The following is a 17,298-nucleotide window of genomic DNA, read 5'->3' on the forward strand; positions in this document are numbered from 1 at the left end:
TTCTTCCACATTTTTGTCAAAATTGGCAGATTTTGTGTCACTAGATCTGACTCCCACTTTTCACTGGTGCTGCTCCCAAAAATAATGATCATTTTATATATTTAATAAGTTCGTGGAAGTGCTGAAACAACTGGATTTGTAATTTACTAGTCCACAATGCAACCGCGATATGTTTTTCCAAGTGAAGGTGAGCTCCATCCTCTCCTGAATAGATGCCACTTCAGCAGTTGGCCACAAGAGGGGGCTAATGGAGCATAAATGGCTGAATTCTGCCAGGACGGACAGGTTAAACTCAGATTACATGAATGAAAAAACATTAAATAAAGTCACACGGTGAAGGAAAAAATGTATTTGGTGCTGTTTGTCATCTTCATTATCACAATGGAGCTAAATACAGAGCGACCAAGCTAACGCTTTGCTTTTAATTGGCATCCCCAGGTCTTCTGCAAATTTGTATCTTTTATTTATTGATAAGCTTTGGAAGCGAATTTTGTAACGCAGTGCTTTAAACTGAACACAACAAAACATTCAGATTATGTTGTCATAGGACAGACTGCTCAATCTTTTCAAGCTGTTGCGCCTAAACCGGACTTTTATGAAAGAGCCAGCAGGGGGCGACTCACACTGCTGCAACATCTGACAAAATGATGAAGCTTCATATTTAAAGCTAAACATGTAATAGAGACACTGAAAGTTTGTGAGGAAAAACAATAAACTTTAGTTACCCATATAAAACCTTTGCACCATGATTTGACCACTAGCATATATTATTTTGTTTTTAAATGTTTGCATTTTAGATTCCAATATTTTTCCCCATCACATTTAACCACTAAACAATTTTAAAAAGAAACCTTTAAATATTTTTGCCTTTTAGATGCAGTACTTAACATTTGAGCCCCATTTCTTTCCAGCATTTACTTTAAAATCAAATATTCAGACTCAACACTTACACAATTAGACACCAAGACTGAGTGTAATCATCCATTCATTGCCCATTTCAGATTCACTTGAAGCATTTTAATTAACAAAATGGAATTAAGAGACGTTTATAGGGTAAACAACAGAAAGCACGAACTGAAATACCAATGTTTTATTTGCAAAAGGATACCAGTTAATACATTGAATGAAGCACTGAAACAAGCCACAGTAACATTGCAAAATACCACTAAAAACAGTGTCAATTTTAGAGAAAGAAAGTAATTTGATCCAAAAGGCATACATTATGAAAGAAGAGGAAGGAAGTGTATTTACACCATGGCAAAGTGTCCTGAATCTCTACAAAACAAAGTGTGATAGGAGGCCTCTTCGTTTAAGACATTCAAAAAAAAAATTATTACAAATATCTGCTAAAGAACAAGCCTTTTTACGTTCCTTTTATTGTTTTTATCAAAAGACATCTAGAAAAAAAAAGGCACCACTGATGGTGATAAATCACACCAGTCATCTTCAATGGTGGCAGCCGCTTCATTCAAGACAAACATTTTCCGCTTAAATATGTTGAGATGTAAAAAGTTGTAAGGAAACTAGAACAGTAGCGTGTGAGGTTTAACAGAAGCAACAGTAAATTATTTTTATTCTTTTTTTTTTCTTCCTTTTATTGGTATAAAATAGGAGTCAAAGGGACGCGTTCCCTGCTGCTGATTTTAGTTGTGCTGGCGTAACAGCGCTCCCTGCTGGAGAAAGGTGGAGTTCACAGCACCAGATTGTAATGGCTTGTTGAGGCTGACGAGAAAAACATTGACCAAAGATCACCAAGCAGGCGGACGCAGCGTCACATCTAAAGACAGGACTTCCAGACAGACGATTCATCACAATGGCGAAAAAAAAAAATTTAAAATAAAAAAAGCTCACTTTAGGCTCCTTTCTAATTGCACTTCTTATTTTAATAAAAAGGCAATTTCTACCAAAGAGAATAACGTCGGCAACTGTTGAATCCAAATGCATAGTACTTAATCGAAAAGATGCTACATGTGCAGCATTTTATGACTATTGAGAATCGGTGGTTAAGCGTTTTGAGAGGCTGGCCGGTAAAAATCTGTTGTCGTAAATGAATTAGTTGCTCCCTGCTTTTGTGCTTCAGTCATTGGATTCAGTGACGTCTCAGGCTCGATTCCCTGCCAAGTAAAACTCACATCTCCACCTTTTAGTGGGCGCGCCGTAAGAAGTCGCAACGACAGAAATGGAAATATGGAAATACAAAATTGCACACAGAAGCATGGGGGAAAACTTGTTCAGAGCAAGTTTAAACTAAGGAAACGATGAATCCTACACAGGTACCTTTAATATAAATTAATAAGCTTTATAAAACTTTTAAACCCACACATGAAATTTAGACAAACATATTTTCATCACCCTCCCCATGATCCCTGAACTATGCTGAGCCATGCAAAAAGAGAAATCCCACTACTGCTTTAGCGCCGTAATGCAACTACCTGCCTTGGATGAAGATGATTTTGTTATTTCAATGCGACATGCATCAGCTCCATGTGTGCTCGCTCCAGAGTATTTCACTGCTATCAAAACTTCACATTTCCTCCCGTTTTGTTTATTCTTGGTCAAAACAACACTTTGGCTTTGAGATTTTCCCCTCCACCCCACCGGTTTTGGTGCCGGTCAAAAGCGGTTCTGATGCTTAAACCTTCCCGCATTCTGACACGCAGCAACCACAAAACTGAACCTTTGTTTCTGTTGGGCCAAGACAAAGTGGCAGCGCATATTTGTGACGCAAAAACTGTTAAACTATAAACCGCAAGCTTCAAACTGACATTTAACATTTTTTACAAATTAAAATGACAACATAAAACAGTGATGCTACTAAAACAGTTCAACCGGTTGCTCCCAAGAGTGACCCAATTAGTAAACCGTGAGTAATTTAATCTGTTACCACCACCATCAAACATGGTAGTGGCAGAGTCAGGGTGTGGGGATGGACAGACTTAATGGAGTGCCGAAAACCTGTCATTGGTTCCAAAAGACGTATTATTCAAGTTTGTGGCTGCAACATGACAAAAAGTGGAAAAGTCTAAGCGTTGTTGATATTTTTGCCGGACACCATTTATTGTTAACGATCACTACAAGTTGCAGTCGAAGCAAAAACAAGGTGATAAAGTGGCTTAAAGGGGAATGAATCAGCTCAGGGTATAAAAGCTGTATCGTGGGCCTACTTGATTTTGCTTTGGTTGTTTTTATGTACCATTAGGTCCTTCAAAAATACAAAGAAATCAGCTTTGTAACTTAAAATTTCATACAATATCATGCACTGCATCTTGTGAAAAAACACGGAGGGTACGAACCTCTTCTAGCCTACTGTCTAAAGGTCAAAGTAGATGAAACATGAACATTAAGAGATATAGGAGACGATGCCTTTACATCTTCCCGTTCGGTCCGACTGGGTAAAATTAATGCCAATAATTTGTATTGCACACTGTATGAAGCCTCAGTGCTTACAGTTTTCTGAAATTATACTTTATTTACTTTAAAGCATTTCTGAAAATCAAATATTCAGACTCAACATTACACAATTAAACTGGCAGCTGCTGGTTTAATCCCTTTAAACTAGCGGCTGCATCCCAACAACCCAAACCATCACCACTTGATTTCTTTCGTCTACTTTGACCCCGTGACCCCGTGACATGTGGAGTAAAGGTTGAACGTCGTAGTGACAAAATGGAAGCACAGCAACAGACACTGAGCAGAGAGGCTATGGTGGACGGATGGCTGTACACAGTATTTACAGCAGGTTTAGAAAGACCCTCATTAACAGACCCGTCTCAGACAAGGAACCAGTAACATTCACACCTTCAACGGTTGGACAGGAGGACAGTCACAAAAATGTAAAGTGGATTAAAAATAAAAAAAGTTGTTCAACGTGTGGCTGAAAATTCCCCCATTTGCTGCTTGAGTGGAAATTATACCCCATGGGCGACATGTTTAAAATAACTTATTTTGATGAAAATCCATAAACGGCGAACGAGTGGTTATCGTGTCTGAACATTAGTGAGCTGACGAGACTGAGTTTAACAACCGTGTGTTATTCTCAAGCAGCAAATGGTGTCAAAGGCCCTAAAGAGAGAGAAAGAGAGAGACAAAGAGCGGTTCTCTTCGACTGGTGGCACTGTGAGTGAAGGTGGAAAGCAGCAGACGTATAAAACTTCTGTGATTCAGGCCAAAACGAAGGCTGGCTGCAGGAAGGAAGTTACATCGATTCGCCCAGAGAGTCCTCATCTTCCATAGATAAGGGCAGGTAGAGATCCTGGAAGCAGAGCGCAGCGTGGTAAACCTGTGAGCTCGGCGACGAGACGTCAGTAAATAAAAAGATGGAGCTTCTTTAAAAAGGAAAAAGTCTCACATCTTGTCAGAAATCACAAACTTAAATGTCATTTCATCATAAAAAATATGCAATTTCTCTACCTCTTCACATAAATGCACTACTTTGTGTTGGTCCTTCATATGAACCCTGAATAAAATGTGAATACTGGAAAGGTTTTGTTACCTTCTGCTTGTTGTTCAGGCCCGGACTGGTGGGGGTGGAGGTGGGGGAATGCTTGGATATCGGGGTGGAGATTTGGCTGCTGGAGCCGGTCCCGTTGGCTGAGGGATCCGACGGAGCAGACAGAAAGAAAAGACAGGGAGGGGAAAGAAGAGAGTAGTGTGGATTAGATAGCGTGCAAGACCAATCCAAACCGCTTCTTTTCTTGCTCTCCGTGAAAGTCAGCGCTGAACGATAGGCTCCCCTGGCTCTCATCTAAAGGCCCGCCGTGAGCCTGATGAGTCCTCCGCTTTAGTTTGGTGACATTTTATTCTCGCAGTCTGTGTCCTGAATCGTTGCTAGGAACCTCTGTTTAGATCTGAGAGCGGTGTGAGGTGATGTAGCTGTGTGTTGCAAGTGCCTTAAAAGAGTTTTGTCTATAAAGAGATGAAAAGACCAAAGCAGATGGCCAGCTTGAGTCTGAGCCACGGAGTTGAAAAGCAGTGGATAAAGCTCCTCTTTTCTCGCCCCTGTTGGCTTCATTTAAATGCTCGGCTACATGGAGAGTAAGTAAGTAAAAAGTTAAACTCGCTCCAAAAGCCCCACTACCTCGTAAAACCTAAAAATTAGTTTGCGTGAGATGGGCAGCTCTCCCACAGCGACGAGACAAAAAGCGGAGAGAGAGAGAGAGAGAGAGAGAGAGAGAGACCAGACAGTCGCCTGCAGAGGAGACACAGTAATGTTTTCTCCACAAAGGCAAATAAAGTTTGACTTTCCATTTTAATATTTGTAAGGCTCACAGAACTTTTAAGTAGAGAGATTTCACAGCCATACATTTCTAAATGCGCAATCATTTTAATTCGCTGAGATCAGAAATTATATGACAAATCACTAATGTTAGACTTACAATGTGTTACAAAACCAGTTTGATGTGTGTTTGGGATCGTTTTTCTGTCGTTTCCGATCTAAATTTTTACCCTCAGATGGCAGGAAGCGGTTCAAGAACAACCAAGGAATTATTAAGGCTAAAGCTGATCCACCTTCATAATCAGCTGAGATTTTAAGATGTCCAAACCTACTCGAATTATACATGTGTGAAGGTTTTACAGTCATTAAAAACAGAGAAGGACGAGGAGAATCTTTGGAGTGGTCAAACATTGAGGTTTTGATTTAGCTGTCAATATATTCCATAAAACGGGTGGGATGATAAAGGACAACAACCTTCAAATCCGTAACTTTGAACCAAATGTTGTTGGCTCTATGACAGGGATTGGTCTTCCAACAGCTAACAGTAAAGCTAAACATAAAACTGGTTTAAGAATGGTTAAAGGAGTCCATCCATGTCTGAGCCAAAAACAAACAAACACAATTAAAATGAGCTCCTCCAGTTTTCAAGATAGTTTCTGATCATTTAGCAAAAATATTCCAACTTTCTTAAAGGCATTCCCCCCCTAAAAAAAAAAAAAAAATCTGTGCCAAATTGTTAGTTGGGAAAAAAAGTATATATAAATAAGGTACATTTTGAATCACTGTTCCAACATAAATATGAAGCGTACATTCAATTCTGACCACTGCTATACTTTTCATTTATTTAACCCAACAGAGATGTTGATGTCTTCAGACAGATGCACAATCCTGTTTTATCAAGACCCTTTTCCACAATAAATGCTTATAAACAATTAATAAGCTGGTCGCCCGGGGTTTCAGTGGACACTATTAAATATTAACCTGTCTGTCTAACCAACAGCTGACAGCTGTTCATGTTGTCTTTGTTTACTTTTCTTGATTTATTCATGCTTGTTTCCCTCTTATTCAATAGGAGCATGTTAAACACAATTATGCTAAATCCTAGATTGTTACTTATAAGCAAAGGCTAGATTTAAACTGGGCTTCTTTTTTTAAATCCAGTCCTGCGATCTAAGATAAAGAATCAAATTTTTTTTATCCTGTAGTTTAATCCATCAGTCAAGCCTGATTCCCTTCCTGCAGATAAAGGAAGACTTATCTTCAAGCACAACAAATGCATTAAAACCCAGTCAACTCAGATATTTGCTCATTGGATGCAAGCCACCTTTTCCTCATGCATTATTGATCTGATATGCTCACCAAGACTCTGGGAATAAGGTCAAAGGTCAGTTAAATCCCTCTGCTGTCGCATGTTGTTATGTTAGTTCATTTACAACACCGCAGGCTGCCTTATTGTTTTTCTGCCGATCTTCGATTGCGCTCATTACGGGGCGCGGTCAGAAAAGGCGCCGTCGTCGTCGCGTGGCGATTACTCACTGGAGTCAGCAGGAGATTTGCAGCGCTTGATCGGACCGGGACTCTTTACCGAACCGTGCTGGGCCTTGGCTCCCTTCATCAGCCGGCATTCTGTGGGACAGATGAAGAGGAAAATTAAAACTGTTTAATCCAAACCAAATGACTGAGCTTGAAGATTGATCAGGGTGTCGGATTGTAGTGTCGTCCCTCAGATATGTAAAACAGAAAACATTCCAAGATTATTTTTTTTTTACATTTTGGTATTCTGGGTCAGTGTAATAATCAGAGCAGACAGGCTGCAGACATCACTGCTCCTCCCTCAGAGCATCTTCCATTCTGTTTATACTGTCAGTCTCTCTCTTCTCTTTCCCTCCCCCTCTTCTGCGCTCCTTCCCTCCTTTGATGCCAATTATACTTTCTGCCCTCCCTCCATCTCCTGGGATCGCACCACATTCGTCTTCTTTCTCTTCACCTTCACACGCTGCTGGATACAGACGTAGAAACTGGTGCGCTATTGTTTGGCAAGTGTGTCACCAGCGCTCCTTTTGACAGTACTTCAGTCTGGCAGTCTGTCTCCCAAAATAGCCCAGAGTCGGATCACATTCCTGGTTCTGTGAATGCTGCAGCTGCATAAACAGTTCCACCAGAAATTATTCACACCGCCTCACTTTTTACACTTTGTGTTACAAAATTACTCAAATAGATTTAAAATCTCGTCACAGAAAAACATCCCCACAGCATGGCACTGCCGCCACTGTGCTTCACCAGTAGTGATGGTGTTTGGAGTTAAGGTCACAAAGTTATATTTTGGTTTTATTGTTCCCTCCAGTTTGTTTGAAAACTATTTTGAATTTAACTTTCTGATATTGGTCCAATAAACGGTCTTGTACCAAAATATATTTGAGTTGATTAAGTTTGAACCTTGACCTCTCAGAACTGAACAAGCGGAGGTAGGATTCAGTTTCTGCTCAACAACTCACCGAAAAACTCCATGGGAATCTGAAATATGCAAAAACTGATGGTTCTCAACATTTTTGTTAAAAGCAGCTTTTGAACAAAGACTAAGGTGCCGATAACCTGATCACTGATCATGAAGGTTAGATTTGAAACAAATTAAATTTGAAATTATGTTTGCATTTTAATGTTTGTTTTTTTTTTACACAATGCGTTTGTAAGTTTGGAATGTGTTGTGTATAAATAGTGAAGAAAACTGCGTGATCTTTTTCAGAGCAGAGAATTTTTGTTTTTTTGAGCTCAGAACATTTAAGGTCTTTTACTCGGGTTGTTGTCAGGTTTATGGACGTTAAAATTCCTCCTTTCCCCAATATTGGAGACTGCAGTGCATTTTGGAACATTTAATTCTGACATATTTGTTTTGTATCCTTCAATATTTGTGCAGACTAGAGACAATTCATTTAATTTCACTGGTTTCTGCACCAATACAGAATATTTTGTTTCATTCTAAATTACATGCAATCAACTGAATGTTGCACAGGTAAACTCTGATCAAGATATAAAAACATCTAAAGGATGATAATCTTAATTCTGACCAAAAAAGTGGACTTATATCTGCCAATTATTGTTGCATTTTTGATTTATCAACAAAAAAAAAAAAAGGAAACATGTTTTCACTTGAGCTTCAGCAATGCATGGATTTTCTTTTTGTAAGAATCTACATTCAATTAGTTTGTGATGTACAAAAATGAAAAAGTGAATGGGGTGCAAATACTTTCTGCTCTACCCCACTAAATGTGAAGTGTGAGTTTATTTTTGACATTAAAAAGTCAGAAAACAAAAAATAAATAAATAAAAAATCAAACCTCTATCATTCCAGGTTTTCCTCAGACAGAAACCCAGACTCCTTTAATACAGAGAATGTAAGCATTTTCATTTGTCTTCGTGTGGAAGATTTATGTTGTCTGCAGACTTAATGTCCAGATGATACACAGCAGGCAAACCCCCCCGCCCGCTCGGCTCCTCTGAGGCCGACTCGGTGATGTCAGCACGCTCCAGACCCTCATTCATTTTCTGCAGCATTGGCCTAAGGTTAGAGTCTAAACGAAACAATTTAGCTCGGGTCCACGGGGGAGTTTGTAGAACATTAAGGACACAGATCATTACTGGATTCTCCATGGCAAAGAGAAGGAATGGAGGAAAACGTAATGAGAAGTCAGCTCTGCAGCACTGCTGTGTTCGGATGAAGAGACCGCACCGTTTCCAGGAGAGGCGTTTATGTAGAACAGGGACTTTAAAAATAGGTCTTTCAGGTCTGCAGGGAGGAGAGACACTCAGCAAGACGATTGGCTTTACCTTTTCCTCTCCTCGACTTCACAGCAGTATCAGCACCAACAGATCAGCTGGCCTAAACCCGTCACTGGACAGATTAATGGCTCTCTGACTTCTGCCCGCTTCCCTCCGAGCTGCTTGCTGCTGATAAAGCTCTGCTTCAGCTCCATCTTTCACTGCCTCTTTGTCAGTATCCCTCATTTTTCGCTCATTTAGCTTTGAATATTAGCATCAGCTTATAAACCCCACTGAGCTGACCAATATACTTCTGAGCACGTTTGACATCTTCCCCAACTCAATTTACTGCAACGATTGTCGTTTAGTTCATACCAACGCCGAATTTATTTCTACTGGGAGAGAAAAAGATTCATGCAACTCTCTGAGCCTGGACTATACTGCCAAAAGTATTCAATCAATCACCGAAATGATTGAATTCAGATTTTCAGATAATACATCCAAGCCGTAGACGGGCAGAAAATGGTTTGTTAATAGGAGTTCATCAAATTCATGCCTGGTGATGTGATACGTTTAGGCCTGTTACAATAAGCGATCAATTATTTGCATCAAAAATTTAAAAACTCCATTTCCATTTGCATGATTTATTGTTTTCTCTATCTACCAAAAACTGGACCACAAAAGTCTGGTGCTTTGGTCTCAACTAGCCCGTTTTTTTGCAGGATAATTTTGTTCACAGAGACCTCATAATTCATTTTGTTATTTCTGTTGTTTTCTTTATTTATTTGGGATATTTAAAATGTCATTCAGGTAAATGTTCATTTGAATTAAAATTTCATTGATGTTTGAGAATATGTTCTTGCTTTATTATGCCGTTACCATTATTATTACTTAAGAAATCTTAAAACAACAATATAATTTATGGGGCATGTTATCAAGAATAATAAAAGATTTCCGTTAGCATACTCAATCCTTGCGAGAAACATTTCTAGAAGAGTTGGAGATGTTTTCAGCCTCAAAGGGCGAGTTCATATTAAACTTTATGGATTAGGTGATGAATGGTGGCAGACAAGCGAATAACTTTGGCAATAAAGAACCTTATATCATAAAAGGCATCCCTGTTGGACTAAGGCTCACCATTCTCATCCAGTGAGAAGTCGTCCTGTGCGTAGCGAAATTTCTCTGGTCCACATGCAATGAAGACATCATCATCACCAAAGAAGTCTTGAAGGCAGGTAACCTTTGAAGGGAGGAAATGACAGTTGAGAAACAAGAAATTAAGAAAATAAATGCAAATTAGGTGCATTTCCATCTACTGGTGAGAAACAAGTAGATGGAGTGATTTCATAAGATGTTAATGCTACAAATGGCTTTGATAAACAAGATGTAAAGGTTGCAACTAGTACAGATCACACATCTCAGAAAAATGGAGAGTTGTCCCCTCTGGGTTGAAAGGTTTAGACTTAGAAATTTGTCCAAGTTTTGGGCCTCTAGAACAGAACCATCAATGGATGAAAGCGTTCCCTACAAATGTGTTTCCATTTCCCCTTTACTGCATTAACTCCTTCAGAAAAGCCAAAAAGTACTGAGTGTTAAAAAACCTTTTTTTTGCCTTTTTTGTAGGTTATTTCGAATTTTGCCGTTTCCGTCAACCTTTCACTTTTTTTTTTGCAACACTTCAAAATTCATGTAAAAAAAATTGCTGATAGAAACGTGGCTTGTAAAGGCTTTGGATAGCTCAAGCTGATTGATTTTAGGAACAAGATGAAAAGTCATTAGATGGGCATCTTGGAAACTGTCAAAAACAAAAATTAACACAATGACAAACCTAAAGGTACACCACAATGCATATTAATTTCTCACAATACCATAATAATAATCCCAAAAATCCGACTTTTTATTGGATATATTTTAAGTCAACATCCATACTGCCTTTTGACACAATTGGTAATAATCATAAAGTACAGCAGATGACTGTATCCATCTGACTAAATGAGCTCCAGACACTGAGAACTGCTTCGAGTCAAATCAAATATTCATATTTACTGTATAATTGTTTAATAGAGTTAAAGACATTCCTTCAGCAACTTTTTACAATGTTTTTTCTGTTAAAAGTTGAACATACAGGATTATACTTGAATTTGCAAACATTTTCAAACAGGATATCCTGCTAAACTCGAGGTTCATAAATGTGAACTGTGAAACTTTACCTTGAGTGGGGGAAAAAAAAAAACTTTGTAAAACACTTGGAAAAATTCCTTTCTGGAAATAAAGTTTGGAAAAAATTTTGACAGAAAACAATTAACTTTATAAACCAAATTATGTTTGGTCAAAACATGCAATTTGAGCCCATTCCTCTGTTAAAATGAATTGGAATTGACATTTTGAGATGATTGCTGAGGATAACAGAGATTGAGAACATGTCTTATTCCTTGGATGATGCTGAAAACCTGATCAGTAGAGCCTTAACAGCAGTATTAATAAAATATTTAAATTTATATGTCCATCATCAGCATGTACAATAAATTAGCAGTCATAAAATTTGAAACAATTGATCCCAAACATTTGTTTACATTTATCTCAGAACATTTAATCACAAATCTTGTTTTTATGAAAAATATATATTTTTCTATTGTGGGATTCAATTATGTTGCAATAAATTTAAATTGTAAAAACACAAAAAGTGTCCATCCATGTGAAAATATTCAAGTAAAAAACCTGCGAGCCAAAGCTTCAGTTCTCAGCAAGTCTGCGTTGTATTTCACTCAGCTAGATAACATGCCGTTAGCCACACTCGGTACATGTAACAAAACATGAACACGCACAAAACACACACACACAAAAAAAAGCAAACAAAGCTGATAAGGCTACACCTTTTCTATAATGTTTAAATGCCTCTGCTTCCTTCCCCTGCGTCTATTCAATCAGCAGCTGCTGAAACAATATGGCCTCCTTAGTGGACAGATGTCTGTGGGCCACACCTTCTCCTCCACTCTCCATTATGCAGCCTGACATGCCTGTTAGAGCCGTTCGATCAGGAAGCTGCTTTATTCTTAGTGGAGCATCTCTGTCGATATTCAATACCTGTTGAAATACTGACTTATGAGATAAAGACGTATAGAGCAGCGATAATGTAACTGAATCACTCTGCTGGACACTTGGAGAGAAACGGCTACATGTTTGAGTGGATGCCAGGCCCAGTTGAGATGCGTCGCGGTTTCCCTTTGTGACGCGGATCTAAACTATGAGCTACAGATAATTTGAGAGCACTCCACCCCACCAGCTGCCATGTTGAATCTCAGTCCTGCTAGACGAGCTAAAAGTGTGTGGTGGCGTTGGTGACTTGTTGGCGTGGCATTTAACAGCTGTACAAAAACTCCACACCCTCACAAAACTCCCCGGATACAGATCCACGCTGGGAGACCGAGGCGCTGCTTTGACTCTAGGGATCAAACGCTAATTGGGTTTTCTGCCAAACCCAAATCACAGGCAACAGTGTTATCCAGTAATTTCAGTGTAAGGAGATTAGATACAGGCTACCAGCAATGGGGTTAGCATCGTGTGGCAACAGAAACACCTGGTCGTCCTAAAATGGAGGCATGAAGAAGAGCTCCCCGCCTCTCTTCTTCAGGAGAAGAAAACAGGCCGGAGGGCAGACAGCAGTTCGTTTTAATAGCTTTAACAATAGAGCTGATTAAAAGGATCAAGATCTAATCCAAACATGCACCGTCTTCATTAACTTAATCTCCACTCAAACTCAGGATTCTGGAACAGACCAACATAAAGAGTTTAAGTTGTTCACCAATGCGTTTAATCTTCAGCATAAACATCCTGCCTTGAATTTGGTTCATACGTTGGAACCAAAACCCAGGAACTGACATTCAGATGCTTTAGCAGGAAATTTGAAAGAAATAAAGTTTGTAGAAACCAATTGTACAAATAATTTTCATTGCAACACCAGCACTTTATTTATTTTTTTAAATCAGGGTTTCTCAGAAACCAACTTTCCAAACTGGAATTGCGGCTTCAAAATGAGTTTGAGTTCAATGTTCGAAACATTGCAGAAAGGAACCTCTGATATCAACAGGTTTACACATTCCCTGCTTTGTCCTGAAACAAACACCGCTCCAACATGGCCAAAAACTAAACAGATTACATTCGCAGAGCCTTTCATATCGCAACGTTTTAGCCAAATACATAATTTAAAGGTAACAAGAAAGCATCCAGTCATTCAACCAGTGATCGTTTTCTGCTAATCAAATATCAAATCTGTAGTTTCAGATGGTCTCGTACTTCCAGTTGAGGTTAAAATATCGTGACTGTAGGTCAGACCATAGATGAACTCGTATGTTAAAGAGGTTTGATTTTTGGCTTTAGTCATGAATTTTCCAAAGAAACATTTTTCCCCTTCACTATTCCAATAAATTTCACGGTAAAGAGAGACTGTGTTGGCTGCTGCAGTTTCCAACCTTTAGAGTTTGTTTTATATAAATTTTGTCTTCTTGTAATACAATTAAGACATTTTACAACAAGGTGCATCACTTCAGTAAACTGCCCCACACTAAATCATAGCAGAAAAAATTAATTTTTTTAAGTTAATTGTGAGTAAATTAGACAACACTGTATTTGAAGGGGTGCATAAGACTGACATGAGACCATCATGAACATAAAGGAGTCTTTATGAATGTTTGACTGTTTTCATGAAGCGTCATTCTGTAAATTATACTTTTAATGAAAAGGTGACACTTTAATGCAACTTTGCATTACTAGCATCATTATTTACTAAATGACACTTGATGACAACATTCATAAAGACTCCTTCATGTTCATAACAGGCGTTGTGTCATGTTTATGACAGTCATGTGCACACCCCTTCAAATAAAGTGTTGCCGTAAATTACATTAGCAGAAGACATTACTCTAGTCCATAAAACATTGAAGAAATGCAGTTTTTTTAAACTATAATTTACAAATATATTTAAATGATGCATTGAGCAAACCTGTTTTGAACATGATTGGGAGACATTGCTATAACCCGACACATGACAGGAAATACTAGATGGAAAATGTTTGTCTAATTTAAGAAGCATCCTCTCTTAAACTGAATATCGTCAACCATATCCACCAATAGATTACACAGACAATGCACACATTACTGTTAACATACCCGTTAACGCCACCAGTGTGTTTATCTAAGGCAGGGGGTTTGGGATTTAATTTTTTTTTCTGGCTCTCTCCAGACTCTGGGTGCCCTCCACCCTCGTCTCACCGAGCCCATCCTTAATCTGAGCCTCACCAGCTGTCAGAACCACATGACCCAACAAAAACCAGCAGCCCCTCCATCAGACGCGCAGCGATCCGCCTACCATTACTGAATTATTCAACTTTATTCAACTAAAGGTTGTAAAGATGATGAAACTCATCCTGAGCAAATTAAAGACTGATTTGTTGCCATTTCGAAACGACATGAAATGGAAGAATAAATGCATTTTTCTTTGTTAAACTTGAATAAATGGCATCAATAAGACATCTAATGTGGAAACTAGCAACTTTAATGGCACTTTTGTTTCTAAGAGCTGATTAATACTTCAGGTCATCCTATTAGGACGCACACCAAAAACAAAATACTGAGATGATTACATCTCATCTCTAGCAATTGATCTGTGCAGAAGTGCAGCCATTTAACATCTGAGTGATGGACTTCCCTCTAATGCCCCAATGAGTCAGCCGATTCTTAACCAGCTGAGTTTATCTAATTGATTTTACACTGGTCTGGTTTCAAACCACACAGGATTGACTACAAATCAAATAAATTACAAAGACTCTGCTCCTTAGAGTTCTTCAAATGTCACGTCACATTTGATTCACTGACAAAGTAGATCATAATTTTTAATTGGGGGAAAAAAAATGGTTTGTTTTTTTTTTACTTAAAAAACTAAACAAAATGGAGGCTTTAATTCCCCGTGAAACAACATTTTACTTTAATTACAGCCTTTTGGGGGCAAGTTTCTAACAGTTTTGCATGCCTAGAAAATAATATTTTGTGTATATTCTGTCAGGTTAAATGGAGTATCAAAAAAAACATTTTCAAGCCTTATGACAAGTTGGTTAGATTTAGGCTTGAACTTTGACTGGGCCGTTCCAACACAACAATGCTCTGATCTATACCAAAGCAACTCCAACAATCGAAGGCCGGCGTTCCGCAACTTTTAGATGCACCTCTGCTTCAACATGCTCGACTCCAATAATCAGACAATTATCAGGAATCTGGAGAACCTGCCTAAACTGAGGAAGTAATTCAGCCATTTGATCCAGGTGTGCTGGACCAGTGGCACACCTAGAAGACATCGGATTTGAGTAACCCTGGTCTGCACCGTTCCACTGTAGCTCTGACTGGATGTGTCGGGTTGCTGCCAGGCTGGACCAAGTACCTTCAAACCCCAGTATCTTTGTTAGAAGAAAAGGCATTCGCATCACCATGTTTCACCATACGGTTCAGGGTTTAGTGTACTATACTCCATTTTGGTCTCAACAAGAGCAACTTCCTCCTTGGGACTTTGAAGAGTTGCTTCCTTCCTGTCATGCCTCCATAAAACCCAGATCAAGCAGCGAATGACTAATTATGATGCTCAGGTAGCATTTTATACAGATGCTTCTTTTGGATCATTAGTCTGATAATTTAATGAAAATCCAAGGTGAAGCAGAAAAGTGAGAAATAATTATTTCTCACAAATAATTGTGAGAAGTAAGTTAGTCATGCTGTCTTGGCATGACTAACTTATGTTTGAAGAAGCGACAAAAGAAGCGTTAAGGAGACAGACCTCATTTGTAATCCCTGGGCCAGGGCAAAAAACAACAAAACACGCAGAGTTGAATATTCCTCCAAACATCATTTTCAAGACTTTACAGACTGTACCGGCTCTTTTGTCAATCCAGTTTATGAAAGTCAAAGTAGGGGACACCTGAACCCATTCTGATTAGCATCTTTTGATGGAAACCACTGATAAAATTCATCTGGACCAGATCTCTGACCTCTGCTCGACCCCTGAGCAGCGGCACAGTATTTCAGTAGGTTCGTTCCAGATGCATTTGGAGCACAGATGAGCCACTTACAGGGAGGTGGGTGGTGGCGATGGTATCTGCACAGTCATGGTGCACAGCTGGTGCCCGGTGCTGGTTACAGGCCACCTCACCCCGGCTCCATGGAAGCAGCCATTTGTCTGACTGATGTGGCCTCAGCTTTATTAAATCGAGCTTCTTCCTCCTCCACCACCTCTTCCTCCTCCTCTTCGCTCCAGGTCATGCTCACTTGTTGATGTTCATGGAGGAAATTAGAACTGCTGGACGGGCCTGAGTGGGGAAGCTTCACGACTCCAGTGGGGGAGGGGGGGAACCACACCCCACTCGTTCCACGTCGCCCGTGTTCATTCATAGGTGGACGAGTGAGTGAGATGTGGAGGTGGCAGGCTTCTGACAGATTAAGGGGGGCAGGGCAGGTAAGACTATATAAAGAGCCCACTCAGCGTATCACAGCCATTGTCACAAGCTGAATCCATCACGGGGAAGCTTATTGCCATGACAACTGCTTCCACAGCACAGTGAGAAGCAGGCAGACTGCAAGTCCTGATAACAGGGCAAAGCTGACTTTCCTCGTCTGTTAATGGATGCATTTAAAACACTAAAAGCCTTGACAGAATCTGCAGCTACTACAAAAATTTGCACCAATCTAATAAACACTGAAATTTTGTAAATCCTTTATTGTCTGACAGAGTTTGTGCTTAAATGACGCTTCTCAAATTCTGTTTTTCTTAGGAAAAAGCTCAACTTCTAAACCTGGTTTTAAAATTATTAGAGTTTACATCTATTGGAGCATTTTGTTTCCTGCTTTCTTTCACACTGTTCACATATTCGTATCACTCCAGACACATTCATTGACGAGGAATGAATACAAAATGGCTCCCAGCAATTTAATAGGTGGCCTTTAGCAGCAGGAAGAACAGATTTTTGCACTTTTCTTTTCTTTTTTTTTTTTTTTGAAAGAGCCTGAGTAATTATGCCCCATCAGTGAAAATAAAATGATCCCAAATTGCTCCCTGAATCTAGGAGCCCCACCCTTCCCTATATTGAGTTGATTGAGCAAAGAAGTGCCAGCATTTGAGAGGAAAATGGCAATGATTTTGTCCTCAACTCTGGCAGAGAAAGGAGGGCTGGCAGTCAGCGGAGTCCACACAACACTGAGGAAAAAGAGGAACGCCATTCATGATGGGTAGCCATCGTAGGAATGCAAGTAAGTGCATTCTTGGACACTTCAAAAATAAATAAAAAAAT

The 17,298-nt window shown here is 39.3% G+C and overlaps 1 protein-coding gene across 1 annotated transcript in view; it reads right to left on the minus strand.

Annotated features, from left to right (window-relative positions):
* Window positions 1–1,075: 1,075 nt before the first annotated feature.
* Window positions 1,076–17,298, minus strand: part of LOC114153367 (neuronal migration protein doublecortin) — a 29,915-nt gene continuing 13,692 nt past the window's right edge. Inside the window, exons 4-7 of the mRNA XM_028031880.1 lie at window positions 10,109–10,211; window positions 6,752–6,841; window positions 4,493–4,590; window positions 1,076–4,252 (exon numbers count right to left, since the gene is read on the minus strand). Of these exons, the coding sequence (XP_027887681.1) occupies window positions 4,196–4,252; window positions 4,493–4,590; window positions 6,752–6,841; window positions 10,109–10,211 (348 nt within the window). The 3' untranslated portion in view covers window positions 1,076–4,195. The remainder of the gene's footprint in view (window positions 4,253–4,492; window positions 4,591–6,751; window positions 6,842–10,108; window positions 10,212–17,298) is intronic.

This window comes from Xiphophorus couchianus, chromosome 11, assembly GCF_001444195.1.
Source record: "Xiphophorus couchianus chromosome 11, X_couchianus-1.0, whole genome shotgun sequence".
Lineage (NCBI taxonomy): Eukaryota > Metazoa > Chordata > Actinopteri > Cyprinodontiformes > Poeciliidae > Xiphophorus > Xiphophorus couchianus.